At 42.1% G+C, this 26,954-nt stretch overlaps 3 protein-coding genes across 8 annotated transcripts; 1 reads left to right on the top strand and 2 right to left on the bottom strand.

The window, feature by feature from the left end:
• Positions 1-1,310: 1,310 nt before the first annotated feature.
• Positions 1,311-9,089, bottom strand: mfsd1l (major facilitator superfamily domain containing 1-like). 2 transcript variants are annotated; one of them, XM_047376127.1, is made up of 14 exons: positions 8,925-9,089; positions 8,100-8,200; positions 7,880-7,989; positions 7,739-7,794; positions 7,517-7,660; positions 7,271-7,429; positions 7,078-7,193; positions 4,488-4,588; positions 4,228-4,339; positions 4,002-4,139; positions 3,166-3,305; positions 2,976-3,087; positions 2,732-2,901; positions 1,311-1,759 (listed from the first exon to the last, which is right to left on the bottom strand). In XM_047376127.1, the coding sequence occupies exons 1-13, from the start codon at positions 8,944-8,946 to the stop codon at positions 2,758-2,760; spliced, it is 1,455 nt and encodes a 484-aa protein (XP_047232083.1). In that variant the 5' UTR covers positions 8,947-9,089; the 3' UTR covers positions 1,311-1,759; positions 2,732-2,757. The 2 variants fall into 2 exon arrangements, with proteins under 2 accessions (XP_047232083.1, XP_047232082.1); XM_047376126.1 differs by having other exon boundaries at positions 1,311-2,901.
• A 2,406-nt stretch (positions 9,090-11,495) lies between these two features.
• LOC124875560 (probable crossover junction endonuclease EME2) lies at positions 11,496-17,634 on the top strand. 4 transcript variants are annotated; one of them, XM_047377776.1, is made up of 8 exons: positions 11,497-12,032; positions 14,624-14,745; positions 14,829-14,921; positions 15,003-15,127; positions 16,651-16,729; positions 16,817-16,932; positions 17,015-17,204; positions 17,293-17,634. In XM_047377776.1, exons 1-8 carry the CDS (start codon positions 11,603-11,605, stop codon positions 17,446-17,448), a joined length of 1,311 nt encoding a protein of 436 aa, XP_047233732.1. In that variant the 5' UTR covers positions 11,497-11,602; the 3' UTR covers positions 17,449-17,634. The 4 variants fall into 4 exon arrangements, with proteins under 4 accessions (XP_047233734.1, XP_047233732.1, XP_047233733.1 ...); XM_047377775.1 differs by having other exon boundaries at positions 11,498-12,032; positions 14,826-14,921; XM_047377777.1 differs by lacking the exon at positions 14,829-14,921.
• A 281-nt stretch (positions 17,635-17,915) lies between these two features.
• LOC124875559 (SPRY domain-containing SOCS box protein 3-like) lies at positions 17,916-25,873 on the bottom strand. Of its 2 annotated transcripts, none has more exons than XM_047377773.1 (7): positions 25,428-25,873; positions 23,541-23,673; positions 22,466-22,646; positions 21,626-21,813; positions 19,539-19,641; positions 19,326-19,451; positions 17,916-18,861 (listed from the first exon to the last, which is right to left on the bottom strand). In XM_047377773.1, the coding sequence occupies exons 1-7, from the start codon at positions 25,466-25,468 to the stop codon at positions 18,317-18,319; spliced, it is 1,317 nt and encodes a 438-aa protein (XP_047233729.1). In that variant the 5' UTR covers positions 25,469-25,873; the 3' UTR covers positions 17,916-18,316. The 2 variants fall into 2 exon arrangements, with proteins under 2 accessions (XP_047233729.1, XP_047233730.1); XM_047377774.1 differs by lacking the exon at positions 25,428-25,873 and adding an exon at positions 24,676-25,341.
• Positions 25,874-26,954: the final 1,081 nt, after the last annotated feature.

Raw genomic sequence — 26,954 nt, forward strand, 5'->3', positions numbered from 1 at the left:
TTTATAAATCTAGAGACCGAGCTGGAAGGAGCTGCCGCTGCAGGTCAGGCAGGCTCCATCTTTGGCTGTTTTAAAACAGTCAGTCAGTCATTTTCTACCACTTATTCCATAGTGGGTCGCAGGGAAGCTGGTGCCTATCTCCAGCAGTCTATGGGCGAGAGGCGGGGTACACCCTGGACAGGTCGCCCGTCCATCGCAGGGCAACACACAAACAACCATGCACACTCATTCACACACCTAAGGGCAATTTAGAGAGACCAATTAACCTAACAGGCATGTCTTTGGACTGTGGGAGGAAGCTGGAGTACCTGGTGAGAACCCACACATGCACGGGGAGAACATGCAAACTCTATGCAGAAAGACCCCTGGCTGGGAATTGAACCCAGGAACTTCTTGCTGCAAGGCAACAGTGCTACCAACTGCACCACCGTGCAGCCCTTTTAAAACAAAATTTTCTCATTTTCTTTTAACAGAGTGAGTTGTTATCTGTGTCTTAAGGTTTTACCCTTTGTATGTAGCTGTGCTGTTTCACATTTTTATGAGCTCCCATGTGGTATCTCTATACCCTCTTATCTTGCAGGGCTGGGGGAACGGGGGCTGCTGTCTACCTCCTGCAGTCATTGGGCAAAGGTCGGGGTACACCCTGAATAGGTCACCACCAATACATTTACAGTATGTAATGTATGCATGTTAGAGCAGTGCAAATAGTTTCCAGGGACAATATCTACTGTTTAGTGTAAAATAACGTGATCTCCAAATGGCTCAGCAAAAAATACTATTAGAATAACAAAGATTGTGAATAAACTTTGCACTTTGCCTCACTTTGACTGTATGGATGTTCTTCATTCAGGGTCTCCAGGGGGTTAGAGTAGCCAGAAAATAAGAAGCAAGTAAGAGTAGCGTTACTTTAAAGTAACATTACCTAAGTAAAAGTAAAACGTATGGTGCAGTAAAGCTGCTTCTAGAAGTACTTATCTTTTCAAAAAGTTACTCAAGTCAGTGTAACTGAGTACTACACACCTCTAGTTATATCCATAATTGATGCAATTTTTGATACTTTTTAACCTAGAAACGTTGTTTCATATCCATCACATCAATAAAGTTTATTAGAACCAAATTATAAATGCAAATGTTTTACTTCTCCTGTCTAGTATTAATAAAGTGCACGTCAAAATCTCTGCATTTTCTTTTTTCCTTTGTTGTGCTTGTTTAAAACAGAATCAACCCAAAAATTACAACTACGACTTCTACAGCCAGGAAATAAATGCTATATTCACTAAAAAGGTGCTGAACAGCACAGGAGAAGCAGATTTAAAACATAAGTGACAGTTTTATTCTAGGAAAAACTCTAAAGAACAACAAATTACTACATAATCATTTATGGAGTTATGCAGTCTTTAGTTCTGGTATTACAACATGGACGCGTAGTGTTAAAGTCCCCATAAAAGGCAACAATTATGAAATAAGTACAGTTTAATCAATTCATTCAGCAGAATATATACCGATTCCCTTTAAACTCACATAAGGACAACATAGAGAACTAATACATTTAGTATAATATGCAAAAAAAAAAGAGTGTTAATACTGTATGGAAACATTAATAACTACATGCTTGGTTTTACTGAGATTAATAAAGAAAAACAGAAACCAACAGAAATCAGACTCACTTCACTTTCAGGATGAGTGCAGTTAAAGAAAACTGCATTTCTATTAGGTGATCAAAACAGGCCCTAAAAGCTGAAGATGTCGCTGCAGAACTCTGTGGAGAAAAAAAACGTGGCGAGACACGTGCCAGAGGGAGCACCAATTCAATATGATAAGCTTCAAACGTGTGCACGAGTTCAGTAGCATAAGAACGTCTGACATGAAACATTTAGAACCACAAACGGCTAAAGGATCCGGACTAAACAGTCACAAACAAACAAAGATCCAGTCACCAATGGGGCCAAAACGTCTCAGCAACAGGAGAAAGATTTCAGTAAAGAACAGGTGAAAAAAACCACCAATTTTTCTCCTTCAGCGTTCATACTCACAATGACCTGTTTTCATGCCTCCTGCATTATTATTTATATTATTTTGTAGGCTAAAGAAAACATGACAGCTCCCAGATGCTACCAATCCTATCTGATAAAGATTAGCATGAATAATAATTTATAGTGTGTAGAGTAAAATTCAAAATGCATCGAATTATAAATTAATGTTGACGAACGAAACAGTAATACACACTGATTTTTATAAAATGTTCACTGTTTCTTAAAAAAAAAAAAACAAGTTTCACTTTAGCAATATGTGGCAAAATACAAACTTTACACGATTTAATTTTAATTTTTAACACAAAGTGACATCTAGTGGCTGATTTGTGCATTGCAGAGAATTGAGCCTGGGAACCATGATGGCCTCCTTAAGAAGAATAAGAAATGAATGTAAAAATCTGGTTCTGGAGAAAGTGTTTGGGTTAAACGTTTAAACTTGGTGGTAAATATGACATTTGAGTCGTTTAACCCAAATGAAAATGTCCTTTTGAAAATGATCGGGTTTTCCTGTCACTGCATCCCTTTAAATCCAACGAAATTCACTAAAACATAATATTGTTCTGATAAAAAGGCACCTTTGTCTTTAAATGAGGATTTTACTCCAGTTTTTTAAAACGTTAAAAATTCCCACAATGTTTTTTTCCACAGCATCAACATTTCTAAAACATCTGTTCTTTGATGAAATGGCACAGACAAACCTGCAGTTTGCTGTTTTAAAATAAACTCATGAATTGACAGAACGTGATGTGACATTAGAGCCATTAGCCTCATTTTGCTCTTCCTCTTCCTGTCTCTGGTTGAGCGGCTCTCGCTCCGAGTCTCCCTCTGCCTGCCCCGACCTCTTGGTGGTCTTGTTCAGAGTCCCACCCTGCAGAATATAAAACACCGTTAGCTCTGTGCTGCAGAACTTGATTCATAAAAAGGACCACAGAGATGTCTGACCTGTCTGTGGTCAACGACGTTGAGCAACACGGAGGTCACGATGCAGCAGATGGTGTTGCCCAACATAAAGATCATCATCCTCTGCCAGCGCCATAATGGGATCTTAGTTTCACTAGAAGGCAGAAGGGTGAAATCAGTTAGGTTGCAGCAATAAACAGCAAATAAAACCAAATCTACAGCTTTTTATTACTTTGATTTGCTGCCCAAAATCTGTCCAACAATCAGATTGGACACCCCGATCCCAACCATCTGTATGGAGGTGGCCAGGCCCATGGCTGTTCCCAGTGTGGCCTGAGGAACCACGAGGGGAATGGAAGGCCACATGCTGGACTGGAACGCAACACAGAGAGGAAAACCATGAACACAGCAAAGCAGACGGAAACACTGCCACAATTTCTCCTTTAGTCAATGTTTGATTACAGTGGCTTGCAAAAATATTCATACCCCATAACCACATTTTATCTCATACAAAACACAAACTTGCATCTATTTTACTCGGATGATGCATGGTTTTACAAGTAAAAATCTGAAAAGTGTGGCATGCATCCGTTTTCAGTCCCCTTTACTAAGATGCCACTAAATATAATTGAGCTACTTTTAAAGGAGAATAGGCAAAAATCCCTAAAAGACCTGCAGTTGTAATTACAAGGAAAGGTGAGTCTACTAAGGACTGACTCAGGAGGGACTGAAAACAGATTCATGCCACACTTTTCAGATTTTTATTCACAAAACATGTTTTAAAACCCTGTAAGCTTTTTATTCCACTGAATTATGGAGCACTTTCTGTTGGACTATTGCATCAAATTCCAAGTTTGTGGGTTTAATATGACAACATTTGGAAAGGTTAAAAGGGCATTAATACTTTTGCAAGGCGCTGTTTGTTGCAAGTATCAAGTGGGTTTGTTTGTCCTGAAAAGGCCAAGCATGATGATAGTCAGCATCTGTTTTAGGTCCTACGTGATGACTTGAATAATCTGTTATGTGGTATAAATAATTCACAATTATTAACAACTGTATCAAACTTACAGCTGCAAAGGAGTAAGTGACTCCCAGCCATATGGTGGAGACCAGCGGAGGGACGAAGGTGAAGGCCAGGAGTCCAAAGACGGGCAGCGTAAAGACGGCACAGGCCACAGCAAAAACACCCCGAAGTCCCACATAATCCTAAAAGTTCAAGTTAATACCACTCAAACGGACTTCTGTGCAGATTAAAGACAGAACGCAGGTGAGGAAGAGGAAGTCAGACACTTACTATGAGGATGCCCACAATGGCTGAGAGAACCAGCGAGCTGTCGTACACCGCCCCCGCGACATAGGCAGCCTCCTTCTGGCTGTAGTCGCTGTATTTATCCTGAATGAACTTGCTGCACAGAAAAAATAAAATAAAATTCTTTTTGCATGAATGCACTAAACTGAAAAGTTACAGAATCAGCTGCAGCTTCATGTGTGATCCTGGGTTAAACAAACACGTAGCAGCTTTCAGAGTAAACAGTCAGAAAGAACCAACTCTACCTGGCGTCTGCAATGAACGGGAAAATGCCGTTGTAGAAGAACATGATGGTGAGGACCAGCAGCCAGTATCTCAGAGACAACAGCTTCACATCCTGAACCCTCTACACCCAAACACAGAAAACGCCGGCCAGTTAGGCCCGTATGGAGCATAGACCTGTGATCTGAATAATAAAGATCACATACAGTCCAGGTGAGACGTTTACATACACTCATCATCAGCGAGATCATTGGCATGATGAGCCATTTCTTTATCAAGAGGGAGAAATAATACAAAGGAAAACTATTTGAATGAATTTATTGTAGATTTCCTGGTTTTTGACCCTGTGCCTTTCTAAGCAGACTACAGTTTTATTGTGTTTTTGGGGTCATTGTCCTGCTGGAACATCCAACTGTGCCCAGGTTTTAACCTTGGAGGCAGCCCTTTGATTTCACATTTCAACAGCACCACTGGCAGCAAGAACCACCCCTCAGCATGATGCTGCCTCCCCTATGCCTGACAGTGAGTACAGCGTTTTTATGCTTGAAAGCCTCACCCTGACTCCACCAAACATTCCTCTTCTATCAAACTTTTTTCCAGAAGACATTAGGTCCATGCAGCAGCTACAATTATCAGTCAAGCTTCAAGGTGTCAGTTTTAAAGCTGGAGCTTCTTTTGTGGGTCACTGGTTCATTTTGGACACACGGGTGTTCCAGTAGCTTCCACTTTACAGAAGGCTTGAGTCCCTCAGTGGTCCCTGTGTTCTTCCTGAAACATTCAAAACAATTTTCCGACATCTGAGGTGACGGCTTGGGTCAGATGAGTAAAATGCAGGTGGTTGCGTCAGGTTGAGGGTGTGTTTCTCCAGTGGTACTGGTGCATTACAAAAAGTCGCAGGAATAAAGAAGGACTTCTTGCTTAGTAAAGGCGAGGCTTTCAAACGTCCAAAACCTGTTAAACAGCACTCAGTGTATTTGTTTCTTAACTTAAGAAGGGAGTCCATATTAAAAGATATGGAAGATATACAGAGAGTGCTGGTTATGGTAAATGGTAGTCAGAGGCCATGATACTCGACCGGAAAATGGTGGCTTGTCCTCTTCAGGTTGGAGGGGAGTTCCTGCCTCAAGTGGAGGAGTTTAAGTATCTCGGGGTCTTGTTCACGAGTGAGGGAAGAATGGAGCGGGAGATCGACAGACAGATTGGTGCGGCTGCCACAGTAATGGGGTCGCTGTGCCGGTCCGTTGTGGTGTAGAGAGAGCTGAGCCGAAAAGCGAAGCTCTTGATTTACCGGTCGGTCTTCGTTCCTACCCTCACCTATGGCCATGAACTTTGGGTCATAACCAAAAGAACGAGATCCCGGATACAAGAGGCTGAAATGAGCTTCCTCAGTAGGGTGGCCGGGCACTCCCTTAGAGATAGGGTGAGGAGCTCGGCCATCCGGGAGGAGCTCGGAGTAGATCCGCTGCTCCTCCACATCGAGAGGAGCCAGTTGAGGTGGCTCGGGCATCTATACCGGATGCCTCCTGGACGCCTTCCTCGGGAGGTGTTCCAGGCACGTCCCACCGGGAGGAGGGCCAGGGGATGGCCCAGGACACGCTGGAGGGACTATGTCTCTCGGCTGGCCTGGGAACGCCTTGGGCTCCCCCTGGAGGAACTGGAGGAGGTGTCTGGAGAGAGGGACGTCTGGGCGTCTCTGCTGAGTCTGCTGCCCCCACGACCCGGATAAGTGGAAGACGACGACGACGTAAATGAACTGAACTTATATAGCGCCTTTCCAGTCATACAGACCACTCAAAGTGCTATCAGCGTTACCAGTTTCTGATGTGTTCCCGGCCTGTTTTTGTTCCAACTCTGGTTGTGCACACTGGCCATTCTCTGTTTGATGCCTTCAATTGGACCAACTGTCAAGCATGGTGTCGGTAGGTTCATACTGAAGGTCTGTTTTGCTGCCAGCGGTACTGGTGCATTGCATAAAGTGGATGGAAAACTGGAAACAGAACTCTATCTCCAAATTAACCTCAAGTTATGGGCTAAAGTTGAATCCTGGACGTAAATGAGTGTTTCAACAGAGCTTTGACCGCAGACTTACAACAAGTCAGTTGGAATGCATAAAGCAGGCTAAAACTAAGCTTCTGGAAAAGCCCTGACCCTAACTTTAGGAAAAACATAAGTACTATTTTCCAACACTAGGAGCATGCCAGGAAACTAACAAATTTAAATCAAATCTGCCGATACTGTCAAGAAGAATGGTCAGAAATTCAGCCAGAAGGATGCCAGAAGCTTGTTGGTGGATATTAAACAGGTGTGGTTGAGGTGCAGCTTAATAAAGAACATTTATCCAGAAGCTAGCAGATATATATTTACATTTAAGTTTGACCACAGTGGGGATTAGAAAAACTCTTTTAATGCAAAAAAACTATTTTAAAGTGATTTAAAAGGCTTTAAATTCAACCAGTGAAGTTGGATATTGTTTCATCATTTCTTCCCTTAAATAAAAAACAGTTCAAATAAATCATTAAAAGTTCAAAATGAACACGAGGCCCCTGCCAATGACGATTGTATGTAAACATCTGACCCACGCTGTACTCATCAACATAAATCAGTGAGTCTGACCACTTTGCGGGACTCTTCCTGGATGGCTCCATCGAGGCCCAGCTGTCTCATTCCGATCTTGTCCAGAGCGCTCACTATGATCGCAGAAACACAGCCAAGGACACACAGCAGTGCTCCTACAAGACAGAACCAATTATCAACTGGAGTGAGAAACACTTGTTCATTGGCGGACATTCAGTTCTTCTCAACGTACCACCCCAGAGTGTCCACTGCATGCCATATTTGTCTTCAAACTTCTCGGTGAGGAAGAAGTTGAGGACTGAACCCAGGCGAGAAAAGGCCAGGGTCACACCGAAAGCCAGAGCCAGCTCCTTCCCTTTGAACCAGAAGGCTGTGATGCGGTTCTGTACAACTAGAAAGGAAGATCGGGAGAGCCAAAGAGGTCCTCAGGAACCCCTTTCATGGATGGGATTTTAAACTGTATGTATATTGCCCTTACTGGTCAAAGATCCATTGCCTGAACCAAACAATAAACGTCCTGTGAGCATGAGTGGAAGCAGGTAGGAAGTTCCTCTGAAGTGGGAACCCAGGGCAAACAGCGACGAGCCCAAAACACACAGAAAAGAGAAGAGAAACACCCCGACTGGAAACAGAAGGTTGATTGTTGTCACTGTTTTGTCTGTAGTGTCATGAAACAAATTTTAAATGCATGCAGACTCACATCGATTTCCTAATTTGTCAATCAGGAATCCAGCCAGGATCACCACCACTGCATTTCTGGTGATCAGAGAGATACGCTCACTGTCAGAGAAAGCATCTTATCGGTGTATGTGCAAATGAGTCAACTTGTAAACATGCTTACGTCCAAGCATATATGGCATAGAGAAGGTTGTACTGCTGAGGACTCATCCCCAGCCCCTCCACGCAGTCCACAGTGCCATTGATCACTGTTGCATTGGGACATGTGAGGTTCTGTAACATGAGACAAGCCCGAGATAAAGTTCTTCTGTGGACGGACCTTGGATTTGTGACAAACATCAGTCATGTCTCTGTACAGCTCTGCTTCACAGCCTTTGCCTTACCCCTTGAAACTGATCCTGTAGAACGCTGGGGATGTCAAAGCAGAAGTAGGAGCCAAATGTCAGCAGGCAGTTGAAGAAGAGCACCAGGAAGCGGTAATATGCTGAAAAAAAAATCAAAATAGGATCAATATTTACCAAAAGAAACAAAGACTTTCATAATTAACACAATTAAAACAATACAGTGAGAGCTGCAAAAGTATTCACACAACTTAAACCTTTGTCACATTATGACCAAACTTTTCTGTTGGGATTTCATGATAGACCCGAAATGAATAACTGGGTTATTTGTAATAATAATAATAATAATAATAATAATAATAAAATCTCCAAGACTCGTTGAATAAATAAATTTCTATTACTGGACATTTGTTGTGATTTTTACATAAAAAAAAAAAAAAAAAACTCAGGTGTTTTTCTAATGAACAACTTTTGCAAATAATGAATATTTCTCTACAGAAAATTACATCAAAAAATAAAAATGTTTCTTTCACTACAGTGTTGTCTATTGAGGGTCACAGTGGAGGGTCTGAAGGGCCACTTCCGGCTCCGGAGCGGCAGGTTTCAGACCCCTGGTTGGTCCCATTAAATCCCAGTAAAGTCTCTGAGGTTTGTGGTCACAATGACACAAAATGGGAGAAAGTTCTAACAGAAAAGTCCATTTTCCTTAATCCCTGTTTAGCAACTGCCGGCGTAGTCACATGATCTGTTCTGCTGAGTGGGTCACTCACTGACCCGTTTCTCAGAAAGTGTTCGGTCCTGTGAGCTCCGAGTCACTGCGGGTTTTAAACGAGGAATAATCTTAGAGAAACGAGCAACACGACTCACCTTTCTCCGCCGGCTGAGCCATGCTGTGTTTGCTATAAAACCGAATAAAGCTTCACATCCTTCGCTGCTGTTAACATGAACCGTTTGCTGCTGAGCCAGGAGACTAGGAGACGTCCGGACACCACAGATCTAAACACCATGTGGATGTGACTGCTAGCATGGCCACCACACCGATGACGCATCACGCAGCTTGGAAAGTTGCTCCGACGTAAACATCCGGGGTTTTTAATTGCTTGAAGCTTTATTGACAGTAGTTTTGACAACAGTGCCTGTTCTTGTTTACTTGAACATCGTGAGGCGATAAGAAGAATCAGAATCAGCTTTATTGCCAAGTTCGTACATACAAACGAGGAATTTGACTCCGGTACACTTTCCTCTTTGGTTTTGTTTTTGTATTACAGAATATACATATTTACAATGTACAATATACACATATATAATAAAAAGGTGCATTTGCAACATCTGTATGCTGTTGTTTTGTTCTCTATTGAATGTTCAACAGAGAAACAGCCTGGGGGAAGAAACTGTCTCTGTGGCGCCTGGTTTTAGTGAACAGTGCTCTGTAGCGCCACCTGAAGGTAAAACTCTAAACAGTTTATGTGCAGGGTGTGTGGGGTCTGCAGAGATTTTAGCAGCTCTTTTCTTGACCCTAGACCTGTATAAGTCCTGGATGGAGGGAAGGTCAGCTCTGATTATTCTCTCTGCAGTCCTGATTATTCGTTGCAGTCTGGACCTGTCCTGTTTTGTGGATGAACCAAACCACACTGAGATGGATGAAGACAGGACAGATTGAATGATGGCAGTGGAGAAAATGACCAGCAGCTCCTGTGGAAGGTTGAACTTCTTGAGTTGCCTCAGTCTGCTGGGCCTTCTTTCGAACAGTGTCTATGTGTGAAGACCATCTCAGGTCCTCAGAGATGATGGTTCCTAAGAACCTGAAGTGGTCCACGGCCGATACAGTGTTGTTGAGGATGGTGAGGGGGGTGTATGGGGGTGGTGTTCTCTGAAAGTCCACCACCATTTCCACAGTCTTGAGTGGGTTCAGTTCAAGGTAGTTCTGACAGCACCAGTGTACCAGCCGCTCCACCTGCTGTCTGTATGCAGACTCATCACCATCCTGGATCAGTCCAATGACAGTGGTGTCGTCTGCAAACTTCAGGAGTTTCACGGACGAGTCCGGTGAGGTGCAGTCATTTGTGTACAGAGAGAAGAGGAGTGGGGATAGAACACACCCCTGGGGGGCACCAGTACTTATTGTAAAATGAGCAGCTTATTTAGGCATTGTTCTGCAAGGCGTTACGAAGCTAATATCTATACATGAAAGCTGTACCTAATATCTAAATTATTATTCATCATTAATTGTAATATAAACGTAAAGGACATCATTATACGATTATTTCACTGAGCTGAAATAGAGCAGTATTTGTAATAAATCGGAATATAGGAACTATGATATTTGCAAAAGATGTGAAAATAACAAAATAAAAATTTTATTTTACTGCCGTAGCCAAATCTCACCTTTAACTTCAGTGCATTTATTAAGTGGGGCTAAAAAGATCCTTCCAGCAGTATGAATATGAAGAATATATCTGTGGTTTCTCACTACCTCACCTGGTTTAATTGACCAAAGCTAATAATCAAACTTCACGTTTGTGTTTGTACAGGTAGGACAAAAACATTTTGGCATGTAGATAGCATGCAATAATTGTCATGAAGACTTGGTGACCTTCCTCTTTGCTGCAATTATCTTCTGGTGAGCTTTAGAGATTTATTATAGTCATTTTCAATATGAAATATGTGTATGAGGCTCATTGGTCATATTAAAATAACATTTAAAAAAAACACGTACGTAGGTATTAAACATAATTTTCATTAAGCCCTTATTTCTGTGTTAAAAATGTCTTTATATTTTATTCTAATCATAAATGTCATGTTTTCAGTAGCTGAAAGCAGAAAATCACCATAATTAACAGAAATAAAAGTTTGAAAACATCAGTGTGTGTGTAATTAATTTATATAACTTGTTTTACTTTGTGAAATAAATTACTCAAATTAATAAACTTTCAGTAATATGATTTATTGAATATGATTTACCACAGGGCATGTGGGCAAAATAAATGAGTCTTCTTCCAGACTACTGACCTCTGCCTTTGGTCATATTTATACCCCAGGGGAACAGAAAGGTGTTGATTACTAATTAAAAGTTCATAGAAACTGATTATCTTAAAAACACAATAAATAAAAGCAACAATTCACTTGTATTTACTTTATGTTTAAGTGCAGAAAGAACCTCCTTAAATCCATCTATGGGAGTTTTTTGGTAGATGCTAACATCCATCCCAACAGATTAGGCCACTGCCCTCAGTTCTAATCCAGGTGGTCCACCTGGTGAGAGCAGCTGCTGAGTCTCACCTTCTGCTGCTTCTAATAAAATACGTTTAATCTACCGTCCGCCTGGGTTCATTTCAAGTTTAACAGTTCGACAACAACTGACTAATATAAAGTCTTTATTTCTAAAACATAAATAAGTATGTATAATAGAACATAAAATAAAGAGATATATCGCATTTGATGCGGTTTGTCCCTCGGCGGACACCGTCGCAGCTCCCCAACCAGCGCAGCTTCCCTGAGCTTCACAGTTTCATTTATTTTGATGGAGTTTTTGCTTCGAACATGAGATGTCCGTCCTGCGCAGAGCCAAGACGTGGGAAATCTCTGAATCTGAGGACAGTGACCATGAACCGAAAGCAGCTTTTAACCGCGGTGAGAGCTCAACTGACAGCAGAGGAGATCATGAGGAGAACTCCGAGAATCTACCATCTTCACCTGCAAAAAGTGACTCCACAGTCACGCTACCTCCTCCGCGGCCAGAGGCATCCGGCGGAACGCCCAGTCCTGCACGGAAACGCCGCACCAAGGAGGAGATAGAGGCGGACAAACTGAAAGCCAAGCAGAGGAAGGAGGACAGGGAGAGGCAGAGGGCTGCTAGAGCCAGGGAGAAGGAGGAGAGGAGGCAGGAACAGCAGAGGAGGAGAGAAGCTGCAGACAATCTCAAGAGTCTGCGGCCAGAGAACTGCATAAAGAGCCTGACTGTCTGTATAGAACCAGGTACATGCTGCCTTTATGTGCTGTCGGGCATTCTGGTTCCATCCATCTGGGTCCATTAAAGCGCATTTAATTTATAGGTGCGTCTCAGTAAATATCACTGAAAGGTTTATATCAGTAGTTTGTACAAACATGATGAGGATCCCAGTTTATCTCGTCATCAACCAAAAGTGAAATTAATATACTATGTAAAACAACTCCATATAGGGCTGCGTCCAGCATGGCATGGAGGGGATCAGCCTAATTTGCTGATGTGTTCAGCAAGCAGAGACCAATAGTAACCTTCAGATCACCTGTGTGGAACCTGGTGTCTTTGAAGTACCCCATTGTTTCTCTGTAAGGTTGAGGTCACTGACTGCAAAAACCTCATATTAGACCTCCCAGATTCTGGGACCTTGTTTTCCAAATGAAGCTCAACATTTACTTTCATCTGACGGGATGATTCCACATCTGGTAAATCTCCAGACTCTTGAATGACCTTCTCTTCACAATCTTCCCAAGGCTCTGCTTATCCCTGTGCCCTACAGGTCCTTCTCAAAATATTAGCATATTGTGATAAAGTTCATTATTTTCCATAATGTCATGATGAAAATGTAACATTCATATATTTTAGATTCATTGCACACTAACTGAAATATTTCAGGTCTTTTATTGTCTTAATACGGATGATTTTGGCATACAGCTCATGAAAACCCAAAATTTCTATCTCACAAAATTAGCATATTTCATCCGACCAATAAAAGAAAAGTGTTTTTAATACAAAAAACGTCAACCTTCAAATAATCATGTACAGTTATGCACTCAATACTTGGTCGGGAATCCTTTGGCAGAAATGACTGCTTCAATGCGGCGTGGCATGGAGGCAATCAGCCTGTGGCACTGCTGAGGTCTTATGGAGTCCCAGGATGCTTCGATAGCGGCCTTTAGCTCATCCAGAGTGTTGGGTCTTGAGTCTCTCAACGTTCTCTTCACAATATCCCACAGATTCTCTATGGGGTTCAGGTCAGGAGAGTTGGCAGGCCAATTGAGCACAGTGATACCATGGTCAGTAAACCATTTACCAGTGGTTTTAGCACTGTGAGCAGGTGCCAGGTCGTGCTGAAAAATGAAATCTTCATCTCCATAAAGCTTTTCAGCAGATGGAAGCATGAAGTGCTCCAAAATCTCCTGATAGCTAGCTGCATTGACCCTGCCCTTGATAAAACACAGTGGACCAACACCAGCAGCTGACACGGCACCCCAGACCATCACTGACTGTGGGTACTTGACACTGGACTTCTGGCATTTTGGCATTTCCTTCTCCCCAGTCTTCCTCCAGACTCTGGCACCTTGATTTCCGAATGACATGCAGAATTTGCTTTCATCCGAAAAAAGTACTTTGGACCACTGAGCAACAGTCCAGTGCTGCTTCTCTGTAGCCCAGGTCAGGCGCTTCTGCCGCTGTTTCTGGTTCAAAAGTGGCTTGACCTGGGGAATGCGGCACCTGTAGCCCATTTCCTGCACACGCCTGTGCACGGTGGCTCTGGATGTTTCTACTCCAGACTCAGTCCACTGCTTCCGCAGGTCCCCCAAGGTCTGGAATCGGCCCTTCTCCACAATCTTCCTCAGGGTCCGGTCTCCTCTTCTCGTTGTGCAGCGTTTTCTGCCACACTTTTTCCTTCCCACAGACTTCCCACTGAGGTGCCTTGATACAGCACTCTGGGAACAGCCTATTCGTTCAGAAATGTCTTGGGGTTTTGAGTGATGAACCAGGCTGGGAGTTTTAAAGGCCTCAGGAATCTTTTGCAGGTGTTTAGAGTTAACTCGTTGATTCAGATGATTAGGTTCATAGCTCGTTTAGAGACCCTTTTAATGATATGCTAATTTTGTGAGATAGGAATTTTGGGTTTTCATGAGCTGTATGCCAAAATCATCCGTATTAAGACAATAAAAGACCTGAAATATTTCAGTTAATGTGCAATGAATCTAAAATATATGAATGTTAAATTTTCATCATGACATTATGGAAAATAATGAACTTTATCACAATATGCTAATATTTTGAGAACGACCTGTATTTCCACTGCACTTTTTCCTTCCACTCAGTTTTCCACAACTGAGCTCGGATGCAACCCTATGTGAACAGCTAATGGCCTTATGTGGCTTTCAGTCCTTGTCAAAGGTGTCAGTGACTGTCTGCCAGACAACCGTCAAGTCACTTGTCTTCTCTGTGATTGTGTAAGCCCTAACATGGGCGTTACATCATATTTCTGGATTAAAAAATACTTTTTAAATTAGTTTTATGTAATATCAAGACTTTCTGAGAAAATGAATGGGGCTCTCATTAGCTGTAAGGCAGAACCATGAAGATTAACAGAACTTTGCTCTTGAAATATTTCAATCTATATAATATATATATTACTTTTTTAATTGAATTATATTTAAATAAATGTTTAAATGCTATTTAAGTAAAATACGATTGACCTGTAGTTTCCTTTAATGAACACGGTTGTAACTATAGTGTAAGTCCTAGGAATAGATGATATGCTAAAGGATTTGGTGAAATTTAATCAGTTTCTGTTGATAAACCCATCTGTGACCTTCGACGTCTGCAGCCCTTCTGCAGCACGCTGGATCTGATATTTTGCTGGACACCCTGGCCATGTTGGAGTGGAGGTTTACTGTTGAGAGCCAACATCTATCTCACAGTATCACCTGGACCAGAGATTTACCTCAGGTAGGCCGCTCACACGCCACAAAAAAGCCCCTTTTGGTCCTGGTTCTTCAGCCCGTGAAGTATTACTTCTCGGACCTCAGCAGGGAGAAGACGGTCAGGCCTGTGTGGTGGAGGAGCAGATGGTTCTGGTTTTGACACTGGCTGACTTCGTGGACATTGTGATCTCCGTTAGAAAAGTAATCAAGTGGCTGAAACTCGTAATAATAGAGTAGAAGTTTGTGATTTCTTATGACATGCTGTGTCTGTCTGCACTGCAGATGGTGGACAGTGAAGGGGAGGAGATGGAGATGGGGACCGTCCTCAGTCCTCTCTTGGAGTGTCTCAACCGGAAGGCCAACAAGGTGGTCACCATGTTGGTGATGGACTTTGAGTCGGATCAAGGGTGAGTATATATACAGTGCTCTCCCTGCTCTTTGGTACCCTTGGTAAAGGTTTAAAATTGATTAATCTTATCTTGCTGTGCCTCAATCTCCCTCTGGAAAGTTTAGAAAAACCCAACATTTAATGTGAGCACTTGGTGTTCTCCTGTAAGACTGGAGCATACAAAGAGACGGATCTTTGACCGTCTTTGCACCGTGTCTTTAAATGGTCCAGAGGCCTGTTTCTTCTCTTATGCTCTGGTCTCTTCAGCACATCCCACAGGTTATTTATCGGCTTCAGGTCTGGGGACTGAGATGGACATGGAAGAAGGTGGATTTTGAGAGAGACTGGGCAGAATGGCCTCCATGGGAGAGTTCCAAGGCCAGAACCACTGCAGACCCAGAGATCACAAAGGTCCGTCTCACATTTACCAAAAAACATCTTTTTTGGCCTGGGCTGTTTTACTGGTTCATGACCTGGAAGACTTCTCTGGCAGGACATCCTCAAGGAGAACATCTGGCCATCAGCTTGTGACCTTGAGCTCAAGCACACTTAAAATGGAGCAGGACAAGGATCCAAAGCACACCAGCAAGTCCACATCTTAATGGCTAAATTTTGGAGTGGCCTAGTCAAAGTCTGTATATAAATCAGAATACGGTGCTGTGGAACGGTCTTAGACAGGCGGTTCGTGCTTGAAAACCCTCCGACGTGGCTGAATGAAACAAGTCTGCAAAGAAGGTTGGACGACCCCTTGTGGTGCAGCCACTTATTAAATTTATGGGATGCATTTTCACATCGGGCCAGGTGAGTTAGCATAGCTTGGTTTCCCTCGAGAGCATAAAATCATTTGAAGACTGCTTTTAATATTTGCTCATCTTCATCTCAAACATTTAGGTGAGACAGCAGAGATGTGTAAAAATGCTTTCACAGTAGTGTGTTTTCCTGCAGCCATTTCTTGACTTGGGACCACCACCCATGTGCCTTACTCAATTCAACAAGTTTTCTTGTCTTTCCCATTTTGAAGGGTGGCTAAGAGAATCTGTGTCACATCATATTTGTATCCCACGGAAACAGAACATCATAGATTACTTATTAAAGGTTTATAGACAATCCGAACAACTTGAAGTAAAAAATAAAATAAAATGCCTCCATTATATTTTACATGGATCGGCAGAGTTGCTAATAACTGTGGGAATAAAGCTTTTATTACTTGTCATGATATTATTTTTTGTGCGGTTTTTCTGGGTTAAATGATTCTGCTGAATTAAAAGATTCACAAATTTTAAGATTTTTTCACATTATACCTCTTTAGTGTTTTAACTATTATAAAAGGCTTCTTTTAATTTATTTTTAGCAGTTTTATTACTTTGTACATTGGTTCATTGGAACCGACGTACATGGATTTTATAATTGACATTTCTGAGGTTTTGCACCCAGATATTATTATTTTTCGCTTGTTTACAGTTTGATTTATTGTCATGTTAGCGGAGACGGATCCATTAAGCTGCAGCAGCTTTCATGTGAACATTACTGGTTTCTCAACAGGATAAAGGAGTCTGGGGATTATTTTCCAGAACAGATGCTACGAACCAAACTGGGGATGAGGAATCAGGATGTGGAGGAGGTCTGTTTGCTGTTTGAGGATTGATGTTTCTCTCTTTCCAGTTTTTCTGGAGCTTGGTAAATATTCACCAGGATGAAATCTTTCTAGGTGCTTGTGTACCTGCAGCTCTACAAAAACATCTCAGTGGTTTTCCTGGAGAGCTGGCAGGACGTCACTGACCATGTGTGCGCCGTTACCAAGGCTTTGTCGAAACGCCCCTTCAAGTGTGTCCTAATTTTTTTTCCATTTCCTCACTCCTCCATATTCCTGGAAACAAAGTCTCAACTTCTTGCTGTTTCCCCGCAGGCTCCTTACCGAGCGATCCGAGCTACCTTTCTGTGTGGACGGGTCCTGGGCCAGCGGGGCCCGGGTGGAGAGGGACGGCTCGGGCCTGAGGGACGTCTGGAGCAGACAGATCCAGCAGCTGAACCGAGTGAGCCCGGCAGTGGCCTCTGCTGTGACCGAGTCCTTCCCATCTCCTCAGCTCCTGCTGCAGGTAACCCGCAGCTGAAAGCAAGAATGGATTCTGCAGAAAGAAGGTGAAGAGGATCACAATGGTTTTCTTTTGCATGTGTTTACTGAAGGCTTACCAAAACTCAGGGTCTGAGGCGGAGAAGAAGGGAATGCTGGCCGGTCTTTCAGTGAAAACAGAAGGCAAAGGAAGAAGGATTGGACCGGAAATTTCAGCCAGATTGTACCGCTGCCTCACAACAGAGAACCCTCAGCTGGTCCTGGACTGATCTGCCCAACATGGAAACCAGGATTATGGTTTTTATATTAAAAAATCCAACCCTAATTATGTATTTAAATGAACAAATAAGGTCTATTTAATAAAGTATAAAAAAATAAGCTGTATTTTCTAACCCAAATACCTTATAGTGTGTATGTTTACCTGTGTATTACTAAATAAAAGGAGACAAACAGAAGTTTCCTTCTTGGATTTGGACTTTTTTAAATTCACAATAAGAAGCAAAGCAATAAAAGTAAAAAGTATCACAGTATTTATTTCCTTTAACCTTTCACCTCTATATTTTACTGGGATTTTATGTGACAGACCAACAGAAAGTAGTGCTTAAATATGAATAGGAAGGATTTATAGTGCATAAAATCCCAACGGCATACAGTGAGGTTTATAGTTGTACGATATAAAACATTTGAAAAAGTTACAGGAATATAAACACTTGGTGAATAAAAACTAAAACAAAAATAATTTCATTCTTGGATTTATTTTACAGGATTGTAAGAAAGTTCACAATCAGGTGTAGCAATAAATAGAAAAACAGACAGCATCAGTGTAATCTCATCTGATATTCAAGATAGATAAAAAACACTTATAAAAAGACTTATAGTAATAAAAAGAATCTCCTCTCTTGGAGTCTATCCCTGAAAACATTCAACAAGTTTCCCTCTTTGGTTTTCAGAGTCTGATCTGCCTTTTCCAAAGGCATTGACTGTGGCATTTTAAAGATGAAAGCAAGAATAATCTCTAATATTTATGACACTTTGAAACAGAAGCACTGATGCTGTTAAATGTTGACTAGAAGGTGAGAATGCTCAGAGCAAACACTGATGGCAGTGGTAGAAGAAGCTTTGGACCCAAGAACCGGGTCACGTCCAGCGGCATCTTTTGCACTGATAATCCTCTGGGTCGGAGCAGCAGCTCTCGTAGTCACTGCTCGGAGGAGTCGGAGGACAGTGGCAGGCGGTGGAGTCATTCTGAGGAGTCGTGTGACAGGGGCAGTGGTACTGTGGGACTGTTTCAGGATATGGGTCGGCACAGGCACTTGGGATCGATACGGGGCTCGGACAGCGGCTGAGGCAGGGGCTAGAAGGCACGCTTATCTGCTTGAGGGCATCCTGCTGGCAAGATTCGGGCATGTAGTCCTCCTCTTCCTCAGATGGGTCAGGGGTGCTGCTGAGGGCGAACACCCAGCCGTGATGGATCTGGAGGACGGTCCGCAGGCCCGGGGGCAGCTGCATGGCATTAATTATGTCTGGACAACAGGGCAACATCTGCCGCAGCCGGGCACAGCAGAGGTACTGCAGGGAGGTGGGTGTGTAGCAGGCACAGATCACCTTCATGCTGCTCTTAGCTGCAGTGGAGCACACCATGGGGTAGAACTTCTTGCTCTGCAGCCTGGTGGCAGCAATACCTGTTCACAGAAGGCAAGATTATTGGTATAGCTTCTCTCATACTCCGGCTAATTCAACTTACTTTACAGGACAACAAAGGGTCATCAGCATACATGTTATAAGACATGTTGTAGTTCTCCCTAATCTGAGCTGGGGGGTCGTGTTGATGTTGAATAAAAGCGGCCCAACAATGAAGCCTTGCGGAACCCCACGTGTCTCCTTAGCTTGCTCAGATTTCTAATTATGTAACGACACACAGTAGCCTCGACCTGTCAAATCCGTCCTGAACCATTTTAGCCCAGCACCAGATGGTCCAACCCACTTAAAACCAAAACATAAGTCATTTAAGCATCGTCGTTAAGACCCATGTCATTCAAAAACCTTTAAATCTTTACCAAGGTAGCATCAGTGCTGTGGTGAAAAAGCAGCAGGCATAACTACAACTGCTGCTTTCTGGGGTTTATAACCGCAAAGAGAAAACTACCTATGCAGTGCCGATTCTTGTAGAAGGTCAGGGTGCCGTGCCATGTGTCCAAGTGAACGCCTATGATCGACCCTTGGCCAAACCGAGGGGAGAATTTCACTTTTTCTCCTTTGTGTTGAAGCAGACCTTCAAACACAAACATTATTTTGCTTTAACAGCTAAATGTAAAAAGATAAATAAAATTCCAGTTAGTTTAACAAAACCAAGTCTAACCTGTGTATGAGAGCCCCCAGCTGTCTTCATCGTGGCCCAGCAAGCTGCCAAAGCTGTATTTAAACTTGTCCAGGTTCACCTCAGAAGTTCCAACCCCCACCATCTACAGAGGAAAAAAGCCCAAACCAAAAAGCAGATAAAACAACAAGTCATTGCAAAAGTATTCATATTTTGTCACATTTAGCCAGAAACGTCTATGAATTGTATTAAGATTTTATGTTGTTGATCAACACAAATCTGAGGATGATTGTGAAGTGGAATAAAAAGGATTAGGGGATGTTTTACAAATAAAAACAGAAACAAGTGTTTCCTTTTCCGGCCATTTCACAATTATGCCCCACTTTAGGTAGGTCTTTTAGGTAGGTCTGTCACATAAAATCCCAATGATAAACATTGAAGATTGTGGTCAAAAATAACAGATGAAGGTGCAAATAATAACAGTTGTTCTTATTTTTGACCAGGACATGTCATTTAAATCCCATATTAAACAGGTTTCTAGGATTTCCTTCTTTCACCTCCAGAACATTGCTAAAATTAGAAATATCCTGTCCAGGAGTGACGCTGAAAAACTAGTCCATGCATTTGTTACTTCAAGGCTGGACTATTGTAATTCTTTACTATCAGGATGTCCACAAAATGCAGTTAAAAGCCTTCAGCTGATTCAAAATGCTGCAGCAAGAGTTCTGATGAAAATTAAAAAGAGAGATTATATTTCTCCTATTTTAGCTTCCCTTCATTGGCTCCCTGTTAAATCCAGAATAGAATTTAAACTTCTCCTCCTCACATATAAAGCCCTTAATGATCTAGCTCCATCATACATCAGAGATCTGATTGGTCCATATGTTCCTAACAGAGCACTTTGTTCTCAGACTGCAGGTTTACTGGTGGTTCCTAGAGTCTCTAGAAGTAGAATGGGAGGCAGATCCTTTAGTTATCAGGCTCCTCTCCTGTGGAACCAGCTCCCAGTTTTAGTCCGTGAGGCAGACACCCTGTCTACTTTTAAGACTAGGCTTAAAACTTTCCTTTTTGATAAAGCTTATAGTTGGAGTGGCTTAGGTTATCCTGAGCTATCTCTGTAGTTATGCTGCTATAGGCTTAGGCTGCTGGAGGACATAATGACCACTTTCACCCTCTTCGCTACATTCTCACACTACTCTCCAATTTTGCATTGTTTGCTGTTATTTCAGCTTTTAACTTTATGTTCTCTCTTTTCTCTTCCTAGAAGCTACACCTGGCCTGACTGTGTCTACATGTGACACTTTTCTGGAGAGGGGAATCGTCTGAGCTTCTGCTGGCAACAACTTAATGCTCACCTTCTACCGATGATACACATAGCCCTGTCTTTCAGTGTTTAACCCTTTCTCTCTCCTAGACATGGCTACTGACTGAGCTTCTACTGTGACTAACTCTATGTTCTCTCTTTCAGACTCTAACCTTGAAAACTGGCTCAGAGTTCATCTGCTTAGCCGTCTTTCTCTCCTAAAAGAAGCCTTTAAAGGAGCTATAACCATTGATGTTTCACTTTTCCTTCCCATAGAAAGTACTCCTGGATCAGTGCTTCTTTGTTCTCTTTGTGTCTCTGCTCTGTTCTCTCAAACCACCAGTCGGTCGTGGCAGATGGCCGCTCACACTGAGCCTGGTTCTGGTTCTGCTGGAGGTTTCTTACTGTTAAAAGGGAGTTTTTCCTCTCCACTGTCGCTACATGCATGCTCAGTATGAGGGATTGCTGCAAAGTCAACGCCAGTGACTGTCCACTGTCTCTACATGATCATCCAGGAGGAGTGAATGCTGCAAGTCACTGACTGGATGCAATCTGCTGGGTTTCCTTAGACAGAAAAACTTTTTATCCAGTTTGAATAAATAACTGAATCTGACTGAACTGTTCAATGGTTAAGATTAATTGGAATGTATGAACCTGACCTGAAATCTGTATGATTCGATGAACCGACTTTGTTAAAAGCCTTGAGACGACGTGTTGTGAATTGGCGCTATATAAATAAAATGAATTTAATTGATTTGGTTGCTATAACAGAATGACAAATAAGATAGGTTCAGATTTTAACCAATCTAAAGAAACAGACTCTGACCATGTCTGTTCCATAGACAGGAGAAGTCATCTTCACTTCCCAGTAGTGCTGGCCGTCTGAGAGCTCCCTGTTGCCACGGATGGCGGCGGTGCCGCAGCTGTAGTCCGAATGGAAGCTCGCCTTCCTGTTGTCACAGCTGAGGGAGGCTCCGGAGGACTTACAGTGCTCGTCCCACACCCAGTCAAAAACTGAGAAAACAAGCATTTTTACAAGTTGTAAAAACATTCAATCAGCTCAACACAGTGATGGATCCAGTTCGAGCTCTTGCTAACAACCACAGAATGGATGTCTATAAAAGGTTCAGGCACAGGTTCTGTGCTACATTAGCCCAGGAGGAAGCCCACCAATATGGATTAGGCTTAGACTTTATCTCCTGCCACCATTGGAGTTATATGCATGGCCTCATCGGTGTGACTTCGCCTTGAGACTTCCGTCCTCTCCCTCTTCTGCAAAAAAATCTTTGTTTCATTGCATGCAATTATATTTCTAATACTGTGCAAAACAGAGCTACAACTGGGGTAAACTCTGTGCATGAGCTATTCTTGGTTTATTAATAGCTTATTAGCTGATTACTGTATTTGACAAGCTACTCGCTCTAGGACAGGATGGAAAATAATACGTTTTTAAATCCAGAAGAAAAAGAACAACATGGACCAAACCCAAATTACTGAAGTATTACATGATTTTCATAGTGAACGAGAATGTAAACTGAATAAGATTGAGACACACTGAGTGATATGATGTGTGTTCATGGAGTAAAACTTACTTATTCTTGTATAAACCATGAGGGCTCTGCTTATTTACTGTGTTTAATCAGTGCTTTTATCAGATGAGGCTCACCCTGGTCCTCCTCCCTGCAGAAGCAGTCATCAGCAGCCCACAAACCCAGGCTCAGCTCCTCCGGCGCCTCACAGAGGGGGAACGACTCCTGCTTCACAGCTGCATCGCAGGGCAGGGCCACTACCTCAGAGCCGGGTCCAGTTCTGACCAGGTGATCCATCTTAGACTCGAAGTCGCTGATCTGGGAGACACGGGCAGCACAAACATATCCGTGCTCTGTGAATGGCAGCTAGTGGGGTTGGTTCCAGCAAAGGAGCCTGAGGCTGCATTTAACATTTTTGCAATTCCACCAGTAGCCTGGAGTCCAAAAGGAGTAAAAAACAGCAGGTTTGTTGTGTCACTGCAATCTAAGGCTCTAAATCCACACTTCTGTAGCAACGTTTTAAGACTCATTAAGATTGTCTTGCCTGTAAATGGTCTGTGTGAGAAGTTATGTGTGCAACTCAGTAAAATTAGAAGCCTTCCAAATATACTAGACTTCCATTCCTCACAGGTTTTACATTCAGCTATTTCTGATGGCAGATAGTGGAAAATGTCTGGACATCAGGTGGAAACATTGTCTTTTACAAATTTTAAACATTTAAAATCAACTCGTAGCAAATATTTCTTTCATCTATTTTTAGCACATCTTAATTTCTTTGTATTTTTTCCTTTTCACCATCGTCATGTTGGAGGAAAACCTGTCGGCCCTAAAACAGCTGAGACTGGAGTGGACGTTCACCTTACAGCAGGACAACGGGCCATTAACCTGCAGAACATTCACGTGTTATACCGGCCCAGTCAAAGTCCGGACCTAAACCCAATAGAGCCTGTGGCAGCTCAGTCCATTCTGACTAATCTTGGGTTATTTTATAAAGAAAAATCAACATTGTCCATTTTTTGAAGCACAAAGCGGGTAGATTCAAGCGGCAAAAGACTCGGAGCTGCAATTTCAGCTAAAGGTGGTTCTGCAAGGTTTTCCTTCCACACTATTCAGGTTTTTGTTGTAAACAACAGGAACACGATGTATCAGTTTCCTTACATTTCATTATGGACAACTTTGTGTTGTTTTGTCACATAACCATATTTGCCTCACCTGTGTCACTGCTTTGTTCTCCCACTCCTTGTTGGTGGCGTGGACAGCTGCCATGACATCTGTGTCCTGCTGTGTTTCGCTCCAGGCCAAATGTCGAGCTCTGCTGCTCCAGCTTCTTCTCAGCATGGCAGCTCTGTAGACAGCCAAACATAAGACCTGAGGACCAGCTGGCGTACGTGCTGGAGGCCATGTTAGCCTTATTTATGGCCACTATGACCTCCTGGCACACACTGAACATACTTGCTGACAGTCTTTTCAAACCCGTGATGCTGTACTGAACTAGGACAGAGACAATTACTCTTAACTCAGTTTTCTGGGTGCATCTTTTTGCTTATTCAGGACTTTCCACTGGAATTTGAACAACAATGCTTCATTCTTTTCTAAAATATCTCACAACCCTGTCTAACTGCTCCAAATAGTTTGGCTTTTAACTTTCTTGCAAACCTCCTCCAGTCAGCATGAATGTGCAAAACATCCCTAAGAGGCAGCACTACAAGGGCAGCGATCCATGCATGCTGGTTCTCCTGTTTCCATCCGTGCCTACATGTCCCAGTTGGCAGCAGGAGGAAGATCTATGCATGTGTTAAACCTGTAAACCCAACACGTCTGCAAGCAACAGCAGCTTCTGCGGAAGTCACCCGACCCAAAGGAATGCCAGGAATACTTGTTTTTAGATCCAGGTAGTTTGGTTTCATTTTTTTATTCCCTATTCAAAAGGGCTTTCTCACTCATTTTTATACATCGGAAAACTTTTATGTTATAGTTAGAATTATCAGGTCTGGTTTCTCCTAAATCAACACAGAATGAATCCCATGGCTGTAAAATTGTCACCAAAAATAAACTCCAGTAAGTTAGCACCCATTTTTCCTATAAAATCTTAAATTTCTGTATCTGGCAGTTATTCAGTCAAAACAAAAACCACATGTATTTAAATACAGATAGCTTTAAATCAGTTTGTAAACAGAAAGAGTTTCAATACTTTGGCAGCTAACCCAGACCCAGTTCAAGAACCCAGGGGCCAGTTTACAACCCAAGAAATAGAAATTAGAATGGAAAAATGATCAATGAGTTAGACAAAAACTAAGCTCTAAATCAAAGCATCTACATACAGGTCAAAGTAAAAAGTATTTCTCACATTTATCAGATGTGGAAAAGGCTAAAATCCAAATCCACAGTTTTGTGGTCTTTTCCAGGCTGCACAGGAAGCCTAAAATATGAAAAGATGGGTCTTGTTCTGTTTGCGGCTGGGGAAAGCCATGGAAGAGTGAACGACACCCAAATAAAGTGGATCATTTTGGGTTTTTCATCATCTTCATTGTTCATTGATCTGTTTACCGCCTTCACAGTCAATCATCCCTGCAATCAGTTGCCTCACATGCACTGCTGTGCTTATCTCAAACACAGTCCTTTACTGTTAGGCTCCCTGTTTGTTTTTCTGCACTGTTGTGACGTAGATTTCAAGTTTTAAACAGCCTGCACCTGCTGGCATGTTAATGACAGCAGCTGGTCGCTTCCTTTCCAAGCAGGTGCAGGAGATGATTGCAGTTAATTTAGATTAGTCAGTCTAGAGCAGGTCTCATTTTAATTGAGCCTTACCCTAAATACTGAGCATGCATCAGGAGGTCTGAGTCAGGACAAACTGTAGATAGTACCTTGGTGACTCAGATAGATGAAGAATGGATTCAGTCAGCAACAGCAGAATGAGTAATATTAAAGATGTAAGGAATTCAGATCTTTCTCTCACCTCTGTTCCTCTATTGAGAGGTGAACATGATCTGCTGCTCTGCCCCACTACCCTTCAACAAACCTTCCTCTGTTCTTTCTTCATTATAAAACTCCGTTAGGGACTTCTAACTCTATCTGAACAGCTGCGGAGTATGTTCTTACCTTGCAGGGGTCCTCCTGAACACTGTGTAGCAGTGGCTCATGTGGATGGCCCTCAGTCTGTATATGTGTGACAGTAGCAGCCTTCAGTCTGTCCCACTTCTCTGCAGGACAGAAGTAAACAGAACTTGTCCACGCCCTCACCACGTTCCCATTGGATCAGAGCTTTGCAGAGGAGGAGCTCGTGTTGGTTTGGCTCAACTGCTTCTTTTTGGTTTCTTCTGTTTCTTCTGCAGCTGTTTAAAGGCTCATCATGTGGTGGCTGCTGGCCTGTGCACTCCAGGCTAAAGAAAACAAAGAACTAAAGAAATGCACTGCCATGTTTAGGTATATTACACTGAGTTACTACCAAGGCTGACGTGTAAATGAAAGTGTTACAATGACCTACAACATTCATATGTAATTCGAGCTTTTTTGTTTGTACTCTTGGAAATAGCAGATGCATATAGTCTTTAACCAAAGCTGGAAAATAAGGTGAAGATGAGAAAAAATTTACATTTGTGAATATGACATTTGCCAAATATTATAATTAGATGAATTGCCAGTCTTTTGTTTGTAATAGTATTCTTTCCATGAAAATGAAAATAAAATGCTCATACTTTAGTGAAAATATAGTATCAATATTACACATTATAAAGTTATTACATGCCTTCCGAAATTTCCTTGTTATATTCCAAAATCAATGACTAATAATAATAATATTTCTGGAATCTCTTTGCAAAATTCACAATTGGGGTCTATTGTTTTAATATAAATTGTCGCAATATAAAATGTCATCATGTATTCTGACTCCAGGGGGCGCTGGTTCGTCTGTACGCATTTTAATGCTCCCAAACCGCAATTGGCATAAAGCTGGACTAAAACACAGATGCATCCTACGGAAGAAAACTTAAACTCTTGGTATATGGTTGGTATTTTCTTCCAAAGCATCCCAATAATTCATATAGTTATATTATTCGATTATTTTAAGTTCACTTATTAAAGATAAAATAAGTATAAGACTAAAGAAATTAAAAACAAAACCAAAAATCTAAAACGCAACTGCGAAAAGGTGGGGTTTAACACCCTTTTAAAAAAGTTAAGGGTCCACATCTCTCAATATGTCTGGAAAAGATTTTGGGCCATGATGACTAAAAGAAGCCTCTTCTTCCTTATTTGAGTCTTATTATCACCAGATTGAGTGACCTTAACACTCTTTGTGGAACCCAGCATTCATGTCATGAAGATGTGGGGGATGAGGCCATGAAAAAACTTAGTAACAAGCATTAAAATCTTAAAATCAGTTCTGAAAGCTACAGGAAGCCAGTAGGGGGATTTAAGTGTTTGCATAACATGCTTTCTCCTTCCTGTGTGTGTTACTTTTGATGATGGTTCAGAACTACTGAAAACCCAAGATTTGGTTTTTCAGACAATTTGAATATTACACAGGACTAAGGAATTTCCATGTACTGTACAGTATTTGCACTCAGTACTAAGTCTGGGCTCCTTTTGCATGAATTACTGCATCAATGCGGTGTAGCATGGGGATGA

This window comes from Girardinichthys multiradiatus, chromosome 10, assembly GCF_021462225.1.
Source record: "Girardinichthys multiradiatus isolate DD_20200921_A chromosome 10, DD_fGirMul_XY1, whole genome shotgun sequence".
Classification (NCBI taxonomy): domain Eukaryota; kingdom Metazoa; phylum Chordata; class Actinopteri; order Cyprinodontiformes; family Goodeidae; genus Girardinichthys; species Girardinichthys multiradiatus.